The 12,815-nt window shown below is 49.4% G+C and overlaps 1 protein-coding gene across 3 annotated transcripts in view; it reads left to right on the plus strand.

Moving 5' to 3' along the window:
* Gli2 (GLI family zinc finger 2) overlaps positions 1–12,815 on the plus strand; it is a 191,428-nt gene that overhangs the window by 170,320 nt on the left and 8,293 nt on the right. For all 3 annotated transcript variants that reach the window (XM_045148949.1, XM_045148951.1, XM_045148950.1), the window contains 3 exons: positions 1,699–1,833; positions 7,070–7,219; positions 10,769–10,933. In XM_045148949.1, coding sequence (XP_045004884.1) covers positions 1,699–1,833; positions 7,070–7,219; positions 10,769–10,933 — 450 coding nt within the window. The remainder of the gene's footprint in view (positions 1–1,698; positions 1,834–7,069; positions 7,220–10,768; positions 10,934–12,815) is intronic.

A 12,815-nucleotide genomic window follows, 5' to 3' on the forward strand; every position in this document is an offset into this window, starting at 1 on the left:
TATTCAGAGGAGCAAGGTCATGCTGGGGTCCTCACATAGCCAGGCAGGAGTGTACTCTACACACATGATAACAATATTCCTGCTCTCGGTGACTTCAGATGATAGAGCAAGTTTTAGCGCCTCTTATCCCCTCCCCCTGTTGATGTTGCTCGGGGTGCTGGCGACCCTGAAGTAACATCTCACACAGTCGTGCTGCCACAGCCCAGCACAGCTACAGAGCTGCTTACAACCCAGTGGCGGCATAGTCCTTAGCAGAGCAATGCATTGGTTGAAAAATCCTCACTCCAGCTCCCAGGAGAGTCAGCCAGGGAAGCCTTTCTTTCTCCTCTGTGCCTCAGGAGAGCAGGCTGTGCTGGAATGGAGTTCCTGCATGACAGCCAGCCGGAATCAAAGAGAGGGAACAGGCCACGGGTGGCGCAGTGGATAAAGTGCTTGCCACAAAAGTGTGAGGACCTGACTTAGGGTCTCCTGATACCACATAAAGCTGGAAACTGTAGCACTAACATCTGTAGCAGCCTGCCCAGGGCAAGAAGACAGGCAGAAACAGGAGAACTGGCCAGAAATCCAAGGGCCAGCTAGCCTGGCATACACCACATTGAACAACAAGACATTACCCCAAAGAGAGGGAAGAAGATTGGCCCATAAATGTTGTCCTCCAACCTCCACGCCGGCACTGTGTGGCTCACTCATGCACATACCCACGAGAGAGAGAGAGAGAGAGAGAGCAGGAGGAAGGGAGAGTAGGGAGGGCGTTGAGAGCGCTCAGTTGGTAAAATGCCTTGCCTTTTAAAGCATGCAGACCAAAGTTTGAACCCCAGATCCCACATAAAATCACTAGATGTGGCAAGGGAGGTGGCTCAGTGGATAAAGCATTTGTTGCTCAACTCTCTGAGTACCTGAGTTCAGATCCCCAGGCCCCGTGTACAAAGGCTGGTAGTTGTGACATGCTTTTATAATTCCAATGTGCTTCTGGCAAGAAGGCACGTGGAAGAAGTAGGTTTGCCCAAAACTAACACGCAGAGCAGTGAGCAGCGGCCAAAGACCCTTTCTCAAAACAAGGTGGAAGGCACGAACGGGCCGAAAGTTGTCCTCTCACCTCCATAAGTGCAGCCGTGCCATGTAACATGCCCTCCTTCACACACATGGGGCCACACACACACACCAAGGAAATATTAAGTAAATAAAGTAGGACTATGTTTCTGAGAAAATTCCAGATGTGGTGGCATGTACTTGTAATCCCAATGCTGAGGAGGTAGAGACAGGCAATCCCTCAGGCTTGTTGGCCAACCAATCTAATGTACTTGGCCAGTCCCAGGCCGATGAGAAACCCCATCTGAAAAGAAAGAAAAAGGTGGCCAGCACTTAAGGAATGCATCCAAGGTTGTCCTTGGGATTCCACAGACATGTGGAGACACACACTCGCACACACACTCACACACACACACACACAGTGCAGGGGAAGTCTGGGACAGCTGTCTGGAAAGAATGGCTGCATGGAGCTAAAAGGAGAAAAGGGGCGGAAAGGCTGATGAACGTGCTGGTGTGAGTACGTGCGTTGCATTGGTACATGTGCTCACATGTGCATCCTCGCGCTTGCCAGCCGAGGCTCTGCAGCGTGAGTGCCCGCCATCAATTGCCCCCTGTGCTGGGGGCCAGCTAGCTGGATCTCACTCACGTGGCTATGCTTTTCTCATCTAGGAGCAGCTGGCTGACTTCAAGGAAGACCTGGACAGAGATGACTGCAAGCAGGAGGCCGAGGTGGTCATCTATGAGACCAACTGCCACTGGGCAGACTGCACCAAGGAGTACGACACGCAGGAACAGCTGGTGCACGTAAGCCTCTGCCCCCACCCGGTTCCTTCCCAGGGGCACAGAGCCTCAGGCACGTAGGACCTGCAGCCGTCAGCGTCTATGCTGGGCAGAAGGGGCTGGGGGAGGAGCCCCATCTCCTGCTAGTGGGAGGCATGGTAGCTGTGTGCCCTGGAGACTCCCAAACGCATTTGCAGGACAAGAGAGTTTTTACTCTTTCGAGAGCTGGGGTTGGTTCAGTGGATCACGCACTTGCTATGCAAGAGTGAGTCCCTCGCCCCCAGCACACGCGTCAGGGCTGCACAGTCAGGGTGCAGCGTCTGCAGCCCCAGCACTTGTCCACGCGAAGTGGGAGAGGAAGACAAGAGAATCTCTCAAAAGCTAACGGGCCAGCTAGCGCGGTGTACGCAGGAGGGAACAAGAAGTGAACCCTGAATCAGATGGACCCCAGAGGTTGTCCTCTGACCCCCACACGTGCAGTGTGGCTTGTGTGCACTTGAGGGAGAGAGAGTACAGAGATGAGAGAATGGGAGAGGCAACCATGAAGTGGAGCACACATTATACTAAATAGGGGAGAACGTAAAGCATTTCTACCCAGAGTAGAAATCAGTCAAGGGTGCCCACTGTACTCCTGTTCTAGGCTTAGGGAAAGCTGGGTTCTGTTGTCACTCAGTGGGGTGGGGGTGTTGTGGGTGGGCACATTTTCTGAGCTGTTAGTCTGCACATACATTGAGCTGCTTTCTGAAACATGAGCCTAAATTTCCACTTCTTTGGGCTAAACAAAGGAGAAAGAGTGATCAGAGGGCTAGAGAGATGGCTCAGTAGTTAAGGCACTTAACCTGTGAAGCCTCAGGACCCAGGTTCGATTCCCAAGTACCCATGTAAGCCAGATGCACGAGGTAGCCCATGTGCCTGGAGTTCATTTGCAGTGTGGCTAAAGGCCCTGGCGCCCACTCTCTCCCTATCTGCCCCTTTCTCTCTCAAATAAGTAAAATAAAAATATATAAAATATTTTTTAAAGTATAATTTTTTTTAAAAGAGTGATCAGAGCTGTGGATTAGAGAAAACAGCAGTTAGATTAAAGGAAAGAGGGGTATTGTTACTTCCGGGAATAGGCTCAAACAAAACTGCAGAAGTAATGATGTCAGAGCTGTGTTCCGTGAGGACTGTGGAGATAGCTCAGTCGGTAAAGTGCTTGATCTGCAATCATGAAGACCTCAGTTTGATCCTCAGAACCTGTATACTACCTGGCATGGTAGTACACACTTAGAATGCCAGTGGAGATAGGAGGATCCCTGGGGCTTGTATTTGGTGAGTTCCAGACCAGTGAGACACCCTGCCTCCAAAACGGGATGGATGGCTCCTGAGGAGAAACACCCTGGGTCGTCCTCTGGCATCCATAGGCATGCACATGCATGTACACCCCACCCCCACCCATACAAAGATGTGTTCCATGATATGTTCCAGAGCCAGGCCCTGCACTGGAAAGGCCACCTGCAGCTCCAGGACTCTCCATGAGCCTGGGACTGTGCTGTGGCCCTAATGATTGTCCCCACTTGGCCCTGGAAGAAGCCGGCTGCTCTGCAAGGGGGACAGGCTCCTTACCCAGCGCTGCCTCTCCACTCACTGGGAAGATGGATTGGCAAGCCGGAGCCCTGTCAATTATTAACGATTTGTCACTAAGTAAACCAATAAGAAAACAATGAAAGGCATTGTCAGGAAGCATTTTTATCATTTGAAAGTCATTAGCAATGGAAAGTGAGGCTGATGGGAAAAGATTTCCTTAGACATTCAAAGCACTGCAGAATTTGCTTGGTTCAGTGGTGGTATCTGTGCATGGCATTTGGGCACGTTGCTCAAGTGGGAGACCAGTAGCTTTTTGTCTTAGGGCAAGATGCTGTCAGACCCTGGCACTTGGCTCACTCACTCTGTTTTTTGGGTGTTTTTTTTTTTTTTGAGGTTGTAAATGTCTGGCAGCACTGTCTAAGCAAGAAAGCGAGACTACAGCACGCAATTTTACATTTCCTAGAAGCACCTTGGAAAAAGTAGAAAGAGATAGGGAGACAGAAAGAGAGAGAGTGTGTGTATAGACCAGAGGTCGACATCAGGGGTCTCCCTGCCACCCTCCACCTTATTTCTTGACAGGGTCTCAATCTAGTGCTCACCAATTTGGCTGGACTAGCTGTTGAGAAGGTCCTAGGGCATCTCCTGCCTCGGCCTCCATGGCATCGGGATTGCAGGCACGCGTCACCACGCGCAGCATTTTATACATGCGTTGGGGATTGGCACGCAGGTCCTCGTGCATGTGCATAAAGCACTTCATCCACTACGTCTCCAGCAGTGAATTTTAATACAGGTGGAGTGCCACTTACCCAACATCTCACCATCAGAAGTGCTGCAGACCTTGCGTTATTTTGGATTTTGGAGTGTTTGCATATATATAATGTGATACCTTGGGGAAGGCACCCAAGTCTTAAACACAAGTTTTACTAGTGTTTTGCATATACCTTATACTCTCAACCTGAAGCTGATTTTCCATAGTAATTTTAATATTAAAGCCTGCATGCTGACGGCAACTATCAGTAGTAGAATTTTCCATCCGTAGCACCATGTCAGCACCATGCATTTTTAGCATGGATTTTCTAGAACATTCCACGTAGTAGATTTTCAGATTAGGGATGTTCAACCTGTAATATATTTTACACTAATAGCTGAAACATGATTGTGTCACCATGTAATTACTATAAGACAAAATTATTGAGATAACGTCTTTTTTCATGCTGTCTTTGAAAGCAGTATGTAATGGCAGCCACAGCCCAGCCTAGTTCCAACCAGCAACATTCCAAGAGTTTGGGAAACCCATGAAGGGTGGCTACTGCACTAGACCTTGTAGACCCACGGATTGCAAGATTTTATGGGGAACTGAGAACAGAGGAGGTTGAAGGGGAAGGCAACAGGAGGATTTCAAGACCTCCATGTTCCGTCTCCACCATCTCTGTAGGCAAGCAAGCCCACCTGAGTAATGACATAAGCAGGCATCAACTTTAATCTGAGGGAGGAAGAAGTGGAAAGTAAGACCTTGGCGGGCCACTTGGCAGAGAAGCCATGCAGGAGGAGACCTGGTGTCCCTTTCTCAGTCCTCAGATGAGCATCTCAAAGGAAGACGAGCTTCCACACGTGTCAGCATTCCCCAGGGCAGAGGCTCAGCATCGTTTGTCCCGTGCTGTTGGCCAGAGCAGTGCTAGCAAAGACAGATCTGGGGCCCACTTTCCTTAGAAAGCTCCGCAGCCACATATTTCCCAGCTTGCCGAGGGGACCCCCCCCCCCCGCACTTTCCCCAAAGAACAAGCTCCCTCTACCATGTCAATTGTTCCATCTTTTGCCAACCTGCCCTGCTTGCTCACCTGGGCTCCTTTGTCCCAGGAGCAGCTTGGCAACATGCCTGTGAGCCCACAGCAGAGGTCAGGATCCGGCGGTGGCCTCCTTCCCTGCTTAATTAGCATCTGCTGTTTGCAACCCAGAAACATCATAATAATCACCATGCCCCATAGGCCAGAGCCCCAAACCCAGCCTGAGGGTGAGGGGGTGACCATCTCAGTCTAACTCAGCTTTTTGCATGCTAGACAAGCACTCTAGTACCGAGCTATATCCCCTTGATGGTCACATGGAAATCTTGTTGGGAAGTTCTGCTGGAACGAAGAGCACACTCAGGGCTGGGAAGATGGCTCCACGTGCATTAAGTACCTGAGCTCAATCCCCAGCACTCACGTAGAAAGCCAAGCATGGTCATATACATTGGTAACCCCAGCACTGAGATGGAGATGGGAGGATGTCTGGGGTTATCCACTCTACAGGTTCAGTAAGAGACTGAGGACTATAAGGCCGGAGAGTTTCTGGCCGCTACAGGCATGCACGCAGGACGAGCACACCAGCACACATACCTGCATGCACAGCATGGACACACACACTTACTGCACAGAAAAGGAAAGAAAGATAAACGGATGGAAGGAAAGGATAGAATGATAGATCTTTCTAGGCATCATTGAATGGCATGGCACAGCATGGCTCACAGAGGCGGTTTGGGTGGGCCTGTGGTCTACACACACTAGGTGGGAGAGGCAATGAGGAGGGGGGTCTGCATATGATGAGTTGGGGGAGGGGTCCAGGGAATGAGTGAATCAGTGGTGTGTAGTTACTTTTAAGTAACTGTGACACACTGCCTGGCAGAAACAACGTAAGGGAGGAAGGATTTACTGGGGCTTACAGTTTCTGAGGGTCTGTCTGCAGTCACTTACCAGTGTGCCTGGCAGTGCTAAGTGGCAGAGGAGAGCTGTCCCCAGCAGTAACAATAGGAAGCAGGGCACAGAGCGTAGAGGAAGGAGCCAGGGAATACACCCAGTGACATCCTTCCCTCAGGGATGCCCCACCGCCTACTTGTGCCACCTTCTGGCAATACCATTAATCCACCAAAGGATCGATCCCTTGATTAGGTCAGAGCCTTTGTGACCAGCCCTCTCCGGAAATGGCGTCACAGACCCACCCATAGTGTGCTTCTGTCATCCTCCAAGTTGACAGTTAAAGTAGCCATCGCATGGGAGATCTTTCTGTGTCACTAGCATGAGAGCCTGAATTTTTAAAAATAATATTTATTTATTTGAGAGTGAGAAAGAGAGAGAGAGAGACGCAGACAGAGCAAATGGCCCACCAGGGCCTCCAGCCACTACAAACTACAGACACATGCGCCACCTTGTGCATCTTTTTTTACATGGGTCCTGGGGAATCAAACCTGGGGCTTTTGGCTTCGCAGGCAAGCGCCTTACCCACTAAGCCATCTCTCCAGCCCAAGGACCTAATTTTAAGCACTCTCTCTCTCCTCTCTCTCTCTCTCTCTCTCTCTCCTCTCCCCACACATGCACACACACACAGGTAAAACACCTGAGGTTGTCCTGTGGTCTCCACACACGTAAGTGCATGCGCACGTGCACCCACATATTTAACGACCAGGGAGGGACGGTCGTGGCAGTGGTCCTCACACACGTTAGGGGAAGGCCAGTGGGAGGGCAGGCTTAGGCCTAGTGTGCTGAGTGGTCTGTATGTCGTGTGGGACATGGGGTGGGAACTGGTCAGCGGAGGGGTCGGAGGAGGTCTACAGAGTGGGTGGCTTGTACACAGGACATGGGCCCAGTGGGAAGGCAGTGCACACACGCTCAAAGCCAGCAGGGTGGCCGGTGAATTCACCTTCACTGCTTGTCACTCTCAGCACATCAACAACGAGCACATCCACGGGGAGAAGAAGGAGTTTGTGTGCCGCTGGCAGGCCTGCACACGTGAGCAGAAGCCCTTCAAGGCCCAGTACATGCTGGTGGTCCACATGCGGAGGCACACGGGCGAGAAGCCTCACAAGTGCACGGTGAGCACCCTGCTGCGGGCGGGCCCCCTGGTCTCATCCCACCCCGGTGTCCTGTCTGTCTTGGGTCCTGGACGACTGCCATCTACGGCTGTCCAGATCACAACGAAGCCACTCTTAGGGTCCAAACAACTGGGTGATCTTATCCCCGTGGCTGCCTGATAATTGATAACGAGCCTCCAGGGATGCTTGGGACCGACCAGTTTGTTTGGCAGGCGACCCTGGAAGAGGGCCTGCTCTGGGTGGCTAATAGCTTGAGCAAAGCCTGAGGTTAGATCACTTTGGGCAAGATTTTATTTCCTGTTTATTTTCTTTAAATTTTTATTGATGCATTGATTGGTTGATTGATTTTTTTTAAAAACATTAACAATCAGGTATCTTTTTTTTAATATTATTTATTTATTTGAGAGCTACAGACACAGAGAGAAAGACACATAGAGGGAGAGAGAGAGAATGGGCACGCCAGGACTTCCAGCCACTGCAAACGAACTCCAGACGCGTGCGCCCCCTTGTGCATCTGGCTAACGTGGGACCCGGGGAACCGAGCCTCAAACCGGGGTCCTTAGGCTTCATAGGCAAGCGCTTAGCCGCTAAGCCATCTCTCCAGCCCTGGTTGATTGATTTGATTGGTCTTTTCTTCCAGTATTCCTTATTTTATTTATTTAAGAGAGAGAGGGAGAGAAGGGGCACATCAGGGCCTATACTCATTGCAAACAAACTCTAGACACATGCGCCATCTCATGCATCTGGCTTATGTGAGTCCTAGGGAATTGAACCTGGGTCCGTAGGCTTCGCAGGCAAGCACCTTAACCACTAAGCCATCCCTCCAGCCCTTGATTGGTCTGTTAGTTACAGGATCACACTCTGTAGTTTATCCTCCTGCCTCTGCTTCTCAAGTGTGGAATTACATCCAGGTAGCTTTTAAAAAGTTTTTTTCAGTTACCTGAAGGGGCTGGAGATGTGGTTTACTGGTGGAGCCTTGCCTGGCATGCATGTGGCCCAATTGTGTTGGAGGGGAGTTCAAACATACCCCTTGTAAAGGTAACAACATTTGTGACTATATCTGTGACCTCTTTCTCTCTCTCTTTTGTTTTTTTCTGAGGTAGTATCTTGTCCAGTCTGACCTGAAATTCACTATGCAGTCTCAGGGTGGCCTCAAACTCATAGCTATCCTCCTACCTCTGCCTCCTGAGTTCTGGGATTAAAGGTTTGCGCCACCATGCCTGGCTTGTTCTTCTTTTCTTTTTAAGCAGAAAGGAAAATGCATTAGCTCATGCCATTGTTTCTTTTGCTAGTTCACTGTGTTTTCAGCCATATGCTTTTATCTCTAATATTTATTTTATTTACATTTACCTTCTGTTATCCCTTCTCCCTCCAACTAAGTCCTTTCTTCCCAACTAATCCTCTTCCCACTTCAATCCTTTTTTGTTTTTGTTTTTTTTAATTTGATTTATTAGTTTTCTTTTCATCAAATACAGGCAGTTTGGTGCCATTGTTTAGGCTCATCTATGATCTACCCCCTCCCATTAGACCCTCCTTGTTGATGTAAATGGGTCGTGCACTGTGGGGTTAGTCCCCAGTTATTGGTATGCTAAATGTCTCTGCAAATCATTTTGATGCATTGAGTTCAGTCAGGGTGGCTTGCATGAGCATGGGTGAGGCGTTATTGACTGGCGCATTTCCAGTGGATATACAACTGAAGAACATGTGCCCCCTTCCCTAGCAACTCTCAGCTGCCAGTAGCTACTCTGGGAGATGTCAGGTCTTATGAGCCCTTCCCCCATCATGATGAAACGTTGATGGGCTCAGTGATGTTCAGGACACTACAGCAGCCGTGAGTTCGAGTGTAACAGCCATGTCCTACAGGGAGGATCTCATGTAGCCCAGGATGGCCTCATACTCCTGCTTCCGTCTTCTGAGTGCGGAGCGAGCACATGTGTGCACCATGCCTGGTTTATGCAGCGTGGAACTAACTCAAGGCACCATGCATTCCAGGCAAGCATTGTACCAACTAAGCTGCATCCCTAGACCTACCTTTTGCTTTTAAAAAAAAGTGCGCATGCGCATGCACACACACACACACACACACACACACACACACATTTTCTTATTTATTTATTTTCAAGCAAAGAGAGACAGAGAGAATGTGCATGCAAGGGCCTCTAACTCCTGCAAACAAACTCCAGAAACATGTGCCACTTTGTGCATCTGGCTTTACATAGGTACTGGGGAATTGAACTGGGGTCATTAGGCTTCGCAGGCAAGCGCCTTAACAGCTAAGCCATCTCTCCAGCCCACCTTTTGCTTTTTAATACACAGAAATTAGTCCTTCTAGAGTGGAAGTCGTGCAGCCATGATAGGCTTGCAGCTAAACCATCTGGTACTACTCTATACTTATATCCATACTACTTATATCCATACTACTTATATTTATACTACTTATATCCATACTACTTATATCTATACTACTTATATCTATACTACTTATATCCATACTACTTATATCTATACTACTTATACTTATATCTATACTACTCTAACTTATATCATAGATTCTGAAATGGGTATTTCTGAAATCACTGTCTTTTTAATTAGACCAATGGTGTTAGAGATCCCACAAGATAGACAGTCTTATTGGAAGTTGGCTGTTGTTTCTGTTAGTTTCTGTTTTTCTCAAGATAAGATCTCAGGCTGACCTGGAATTCACTTCGTAATCTCGGGGTGACCTCGAACTCACCACCATCCTCCTACCTCTGCCTTCCGAGTGCTGGGATTAAAGGTGTGCGCCACCACGCCTGGCTTAGAAGTTGGTCTCCCCCGTGGTATTATCACATACCATGAAGGTAGTTTTGTTGTGTTTATTTCTGAGACAGTCTCAACATGTAGTCTGGTCTGTACTTAAACTTGTGATCCTTCTGTCTTTCCCACCCAGGTTCTGTCATTACAGGCATGTATCTTCACATCCAACTTAAAATTCTAAATTTTAGGGGGAGGTGCTGTGGATGGAACCTAGGGCCTTATAATGCTAGGCAAATGTTTTACCACTTGGCTGCATCTTCAGCCCTTACCCTTTTTATTTTTAATGTCCATTTGGGTGGGGAAGGGTTGTATATTCACAAAGTTCTGCAAACGTGACTGCCAGCCACCTCAGAATATTTTCTTTGCTCCAGAAAGGATCCCTGAGCCCATAGCAGCCACATTCATCCTCTTCTCCTTCTAGATGGTTCTCTAGCCTGTCAACTTGACAATCAATATTAACTCTCCCACTTCCACATATATGCTTGTATTTATATAAATAGTGCACACATGTACATATATTTTCACAGTACAGCTCTTGCATTGAGGTCTCTGATATACTGGAGTTATAATTGTATACTTCTCATCCTTTTCCAAGTTTTCTAGAATGGAAAGTAACTGTTATTGCTAACGTCGGTGCTTCTGGGTGCATGGGTGAGGTGGGCCAGCAGGGAAAGACCCAGCAGGTGAGCCCCTGGGCCCTGCCCTCTGCCCCGGATCTGGGGTGCCCTCACTGTTCGATCTGCTTCCTTCCAGTTTGAGGGCTGCTCGAAGGCCTACTCCCGCCTGGAGAACCTGAAGACACATCTGCGCTCCCACACCGGGGAGAAACCCTACGTGTGTGAGCACGAGAGCTGCAACAAGGCCTTCTCCAACGCCTCGGACCGCGCCAAACACCAGAACCGCACGCACTCCAACGAGGTAGCTGTGGCGGCCGCATGCAGAGCATGCGCACAGGGCCAGAGATGTGCTGTGGATGCGTCTCCCTTGGCCCGTAGATGCCTGCAGGCCAGTAGGGAGCCCCATGCCAGGCGCCCCTCCCCGCACTTCCCTACCACAGGTCTTCCAATCGCACCAGCACTCAGACAACTGCATCCATGTCACCCTCTCTGCACCTTTTCTTCAATTGCAGGTGCTCTGTAAAGTCTGGTGACATACTTACCCTCCCTGTGCCTCAGTCTCCTCATGTCTGTATAGATGGCACAGGAGCTGAAGTGAAAACAAAGAATGGCCTTTCTTTTCTTTTTTCTTTTTCTTTTCTTTTTTCTTCTTCTTTCTTTCTTTTCTTTTTCTTTTTTTTTTTTTTTTTTTTTTTTTTGTTTTTTGAGGTAGGGTCTCACTCTAGCCCAGGATGACCTGGAATTCCCTATGTAATCTCAGGCTGGCCTCGAACTCACGGTAATCCTCCTACCTCTGCCTCCTGAGTGCTGGGATTAAAGGCATGCACCACCACGCCCAGCCTTTTTTCTTTTTTGAAAATATATTTTATTTTTATTTATTTGAGAAGAGAGAAGCAGTGAGAGAAAGAGAGAGAGAGAGAGAGAGAATGGGCGTGTGAGGACCTCCAGCCACTGCACACGAACTCAAGACACATGCCACCTTGTGCATCTGACTTACATAGGCCCTGGGGAATCGAACCTGGGTGCTTTGGCTTTGTAGGCAAATACCTTAACTTCTAAGCCATCTCTTCAGCCCTCTTTTTCTTTTTCCTGTGTGATGTGTTTTCTGTGTGTTCTGTGAGTGTGGGCCTGTGCAGCAGCACGTATGTCAGAGGACAGCTCTCCAACGTACGTCTTCGTCTTCCGCCTGGGCAGGACCTCTCGTGGGCCACTCCACTCGCCGGGCTGGCTGGCCCGCTGTCCGCAGATTCTCCTGTCCCTGCTTCCCTTCCCGTCTGTAGGTGTGCAGGGATCCCAGATGCATATTACAGCTTCTGTCATTTCATGAGCACTAGGGATTCGAACTTAGGTACTCACACTTCCACAACAAGCACTTTACCCACTTAGCCAACCCCTCAGCCAAAGACTGGCCTTTCTGATTTCCAAGTGTCGTAGTCATACTGCCCTTCCCTTGTTCCTCTGGTTGCTGTACATGCATTCTGCTGCCCACGCTGCAGGTGAGGAAGCTGACACTCAGGAATGAAGGGACTTCCCCAGGGGCACAACAGGTCTAGAGCGCAGGACTGCTGGCCGTGACAGCTGTGAAGACATCCTGGGACGCCGCTTCACCTCCAAGCAGGTGTCACACTGCAGAGCAGCTGCCTTGTTGCTGTCTGCCCTCGGCATATGTGGCGGTCCCTGATTGATCCTGCAGCCCAGGACACTGGTAGTGACCTAGTCCCAGCTGCTAGTGCTGTCTGGGCTCAGAGCTGGTACCAGAGTGCCCCGCCCTGCCCCACCGGCCCAGGCCAGCCTGAGTGAGCCGGGGGAGGGAACTCAGAAAAGCCACTAGTCTCTGCCTAGCCACACAGTCTCTCAGGCTCATGCAGACTTTCCAGAGACCATTTCCAGCAGTTTGAACACAGCATGGGTCCCAAAATGACCTGCCTTAGATAGTTGTTAGCAGCTAGAAGAGTTCCCAAAGGTCTCTGGGGCTCTTGGTGTCTCTCCAGACAAGAACCAGCCTTGAAAGGGAGTGAACATGTATGCTGTGTCGATGGACGTGTGCAGCGCGGGAGTTTTATGTGAAAGTGTTCACACATATGTGTAGATGTGTGAACATTGTATACATGTATGGGGTGTTCACATGTGTGTCATGTGTGTGTGACTAACGGAATTAGCATATATGTACTGTATATGTGTCC

This window comes from Jaculus jaculus, chromosome 5, assembly GCF_020740685.1.
Source record: "Jaculus jaculus isolate mJacJac1 chromosome 5, mJacJac1.mat.Y.cur, whole genome shotgun sequence".
Lineage (NCBI taxonomy): Eukaryota > Metazoa > Chordata > Mammalia > Rodentia > Dipodidae > Jaculus > Jaculus jaculus.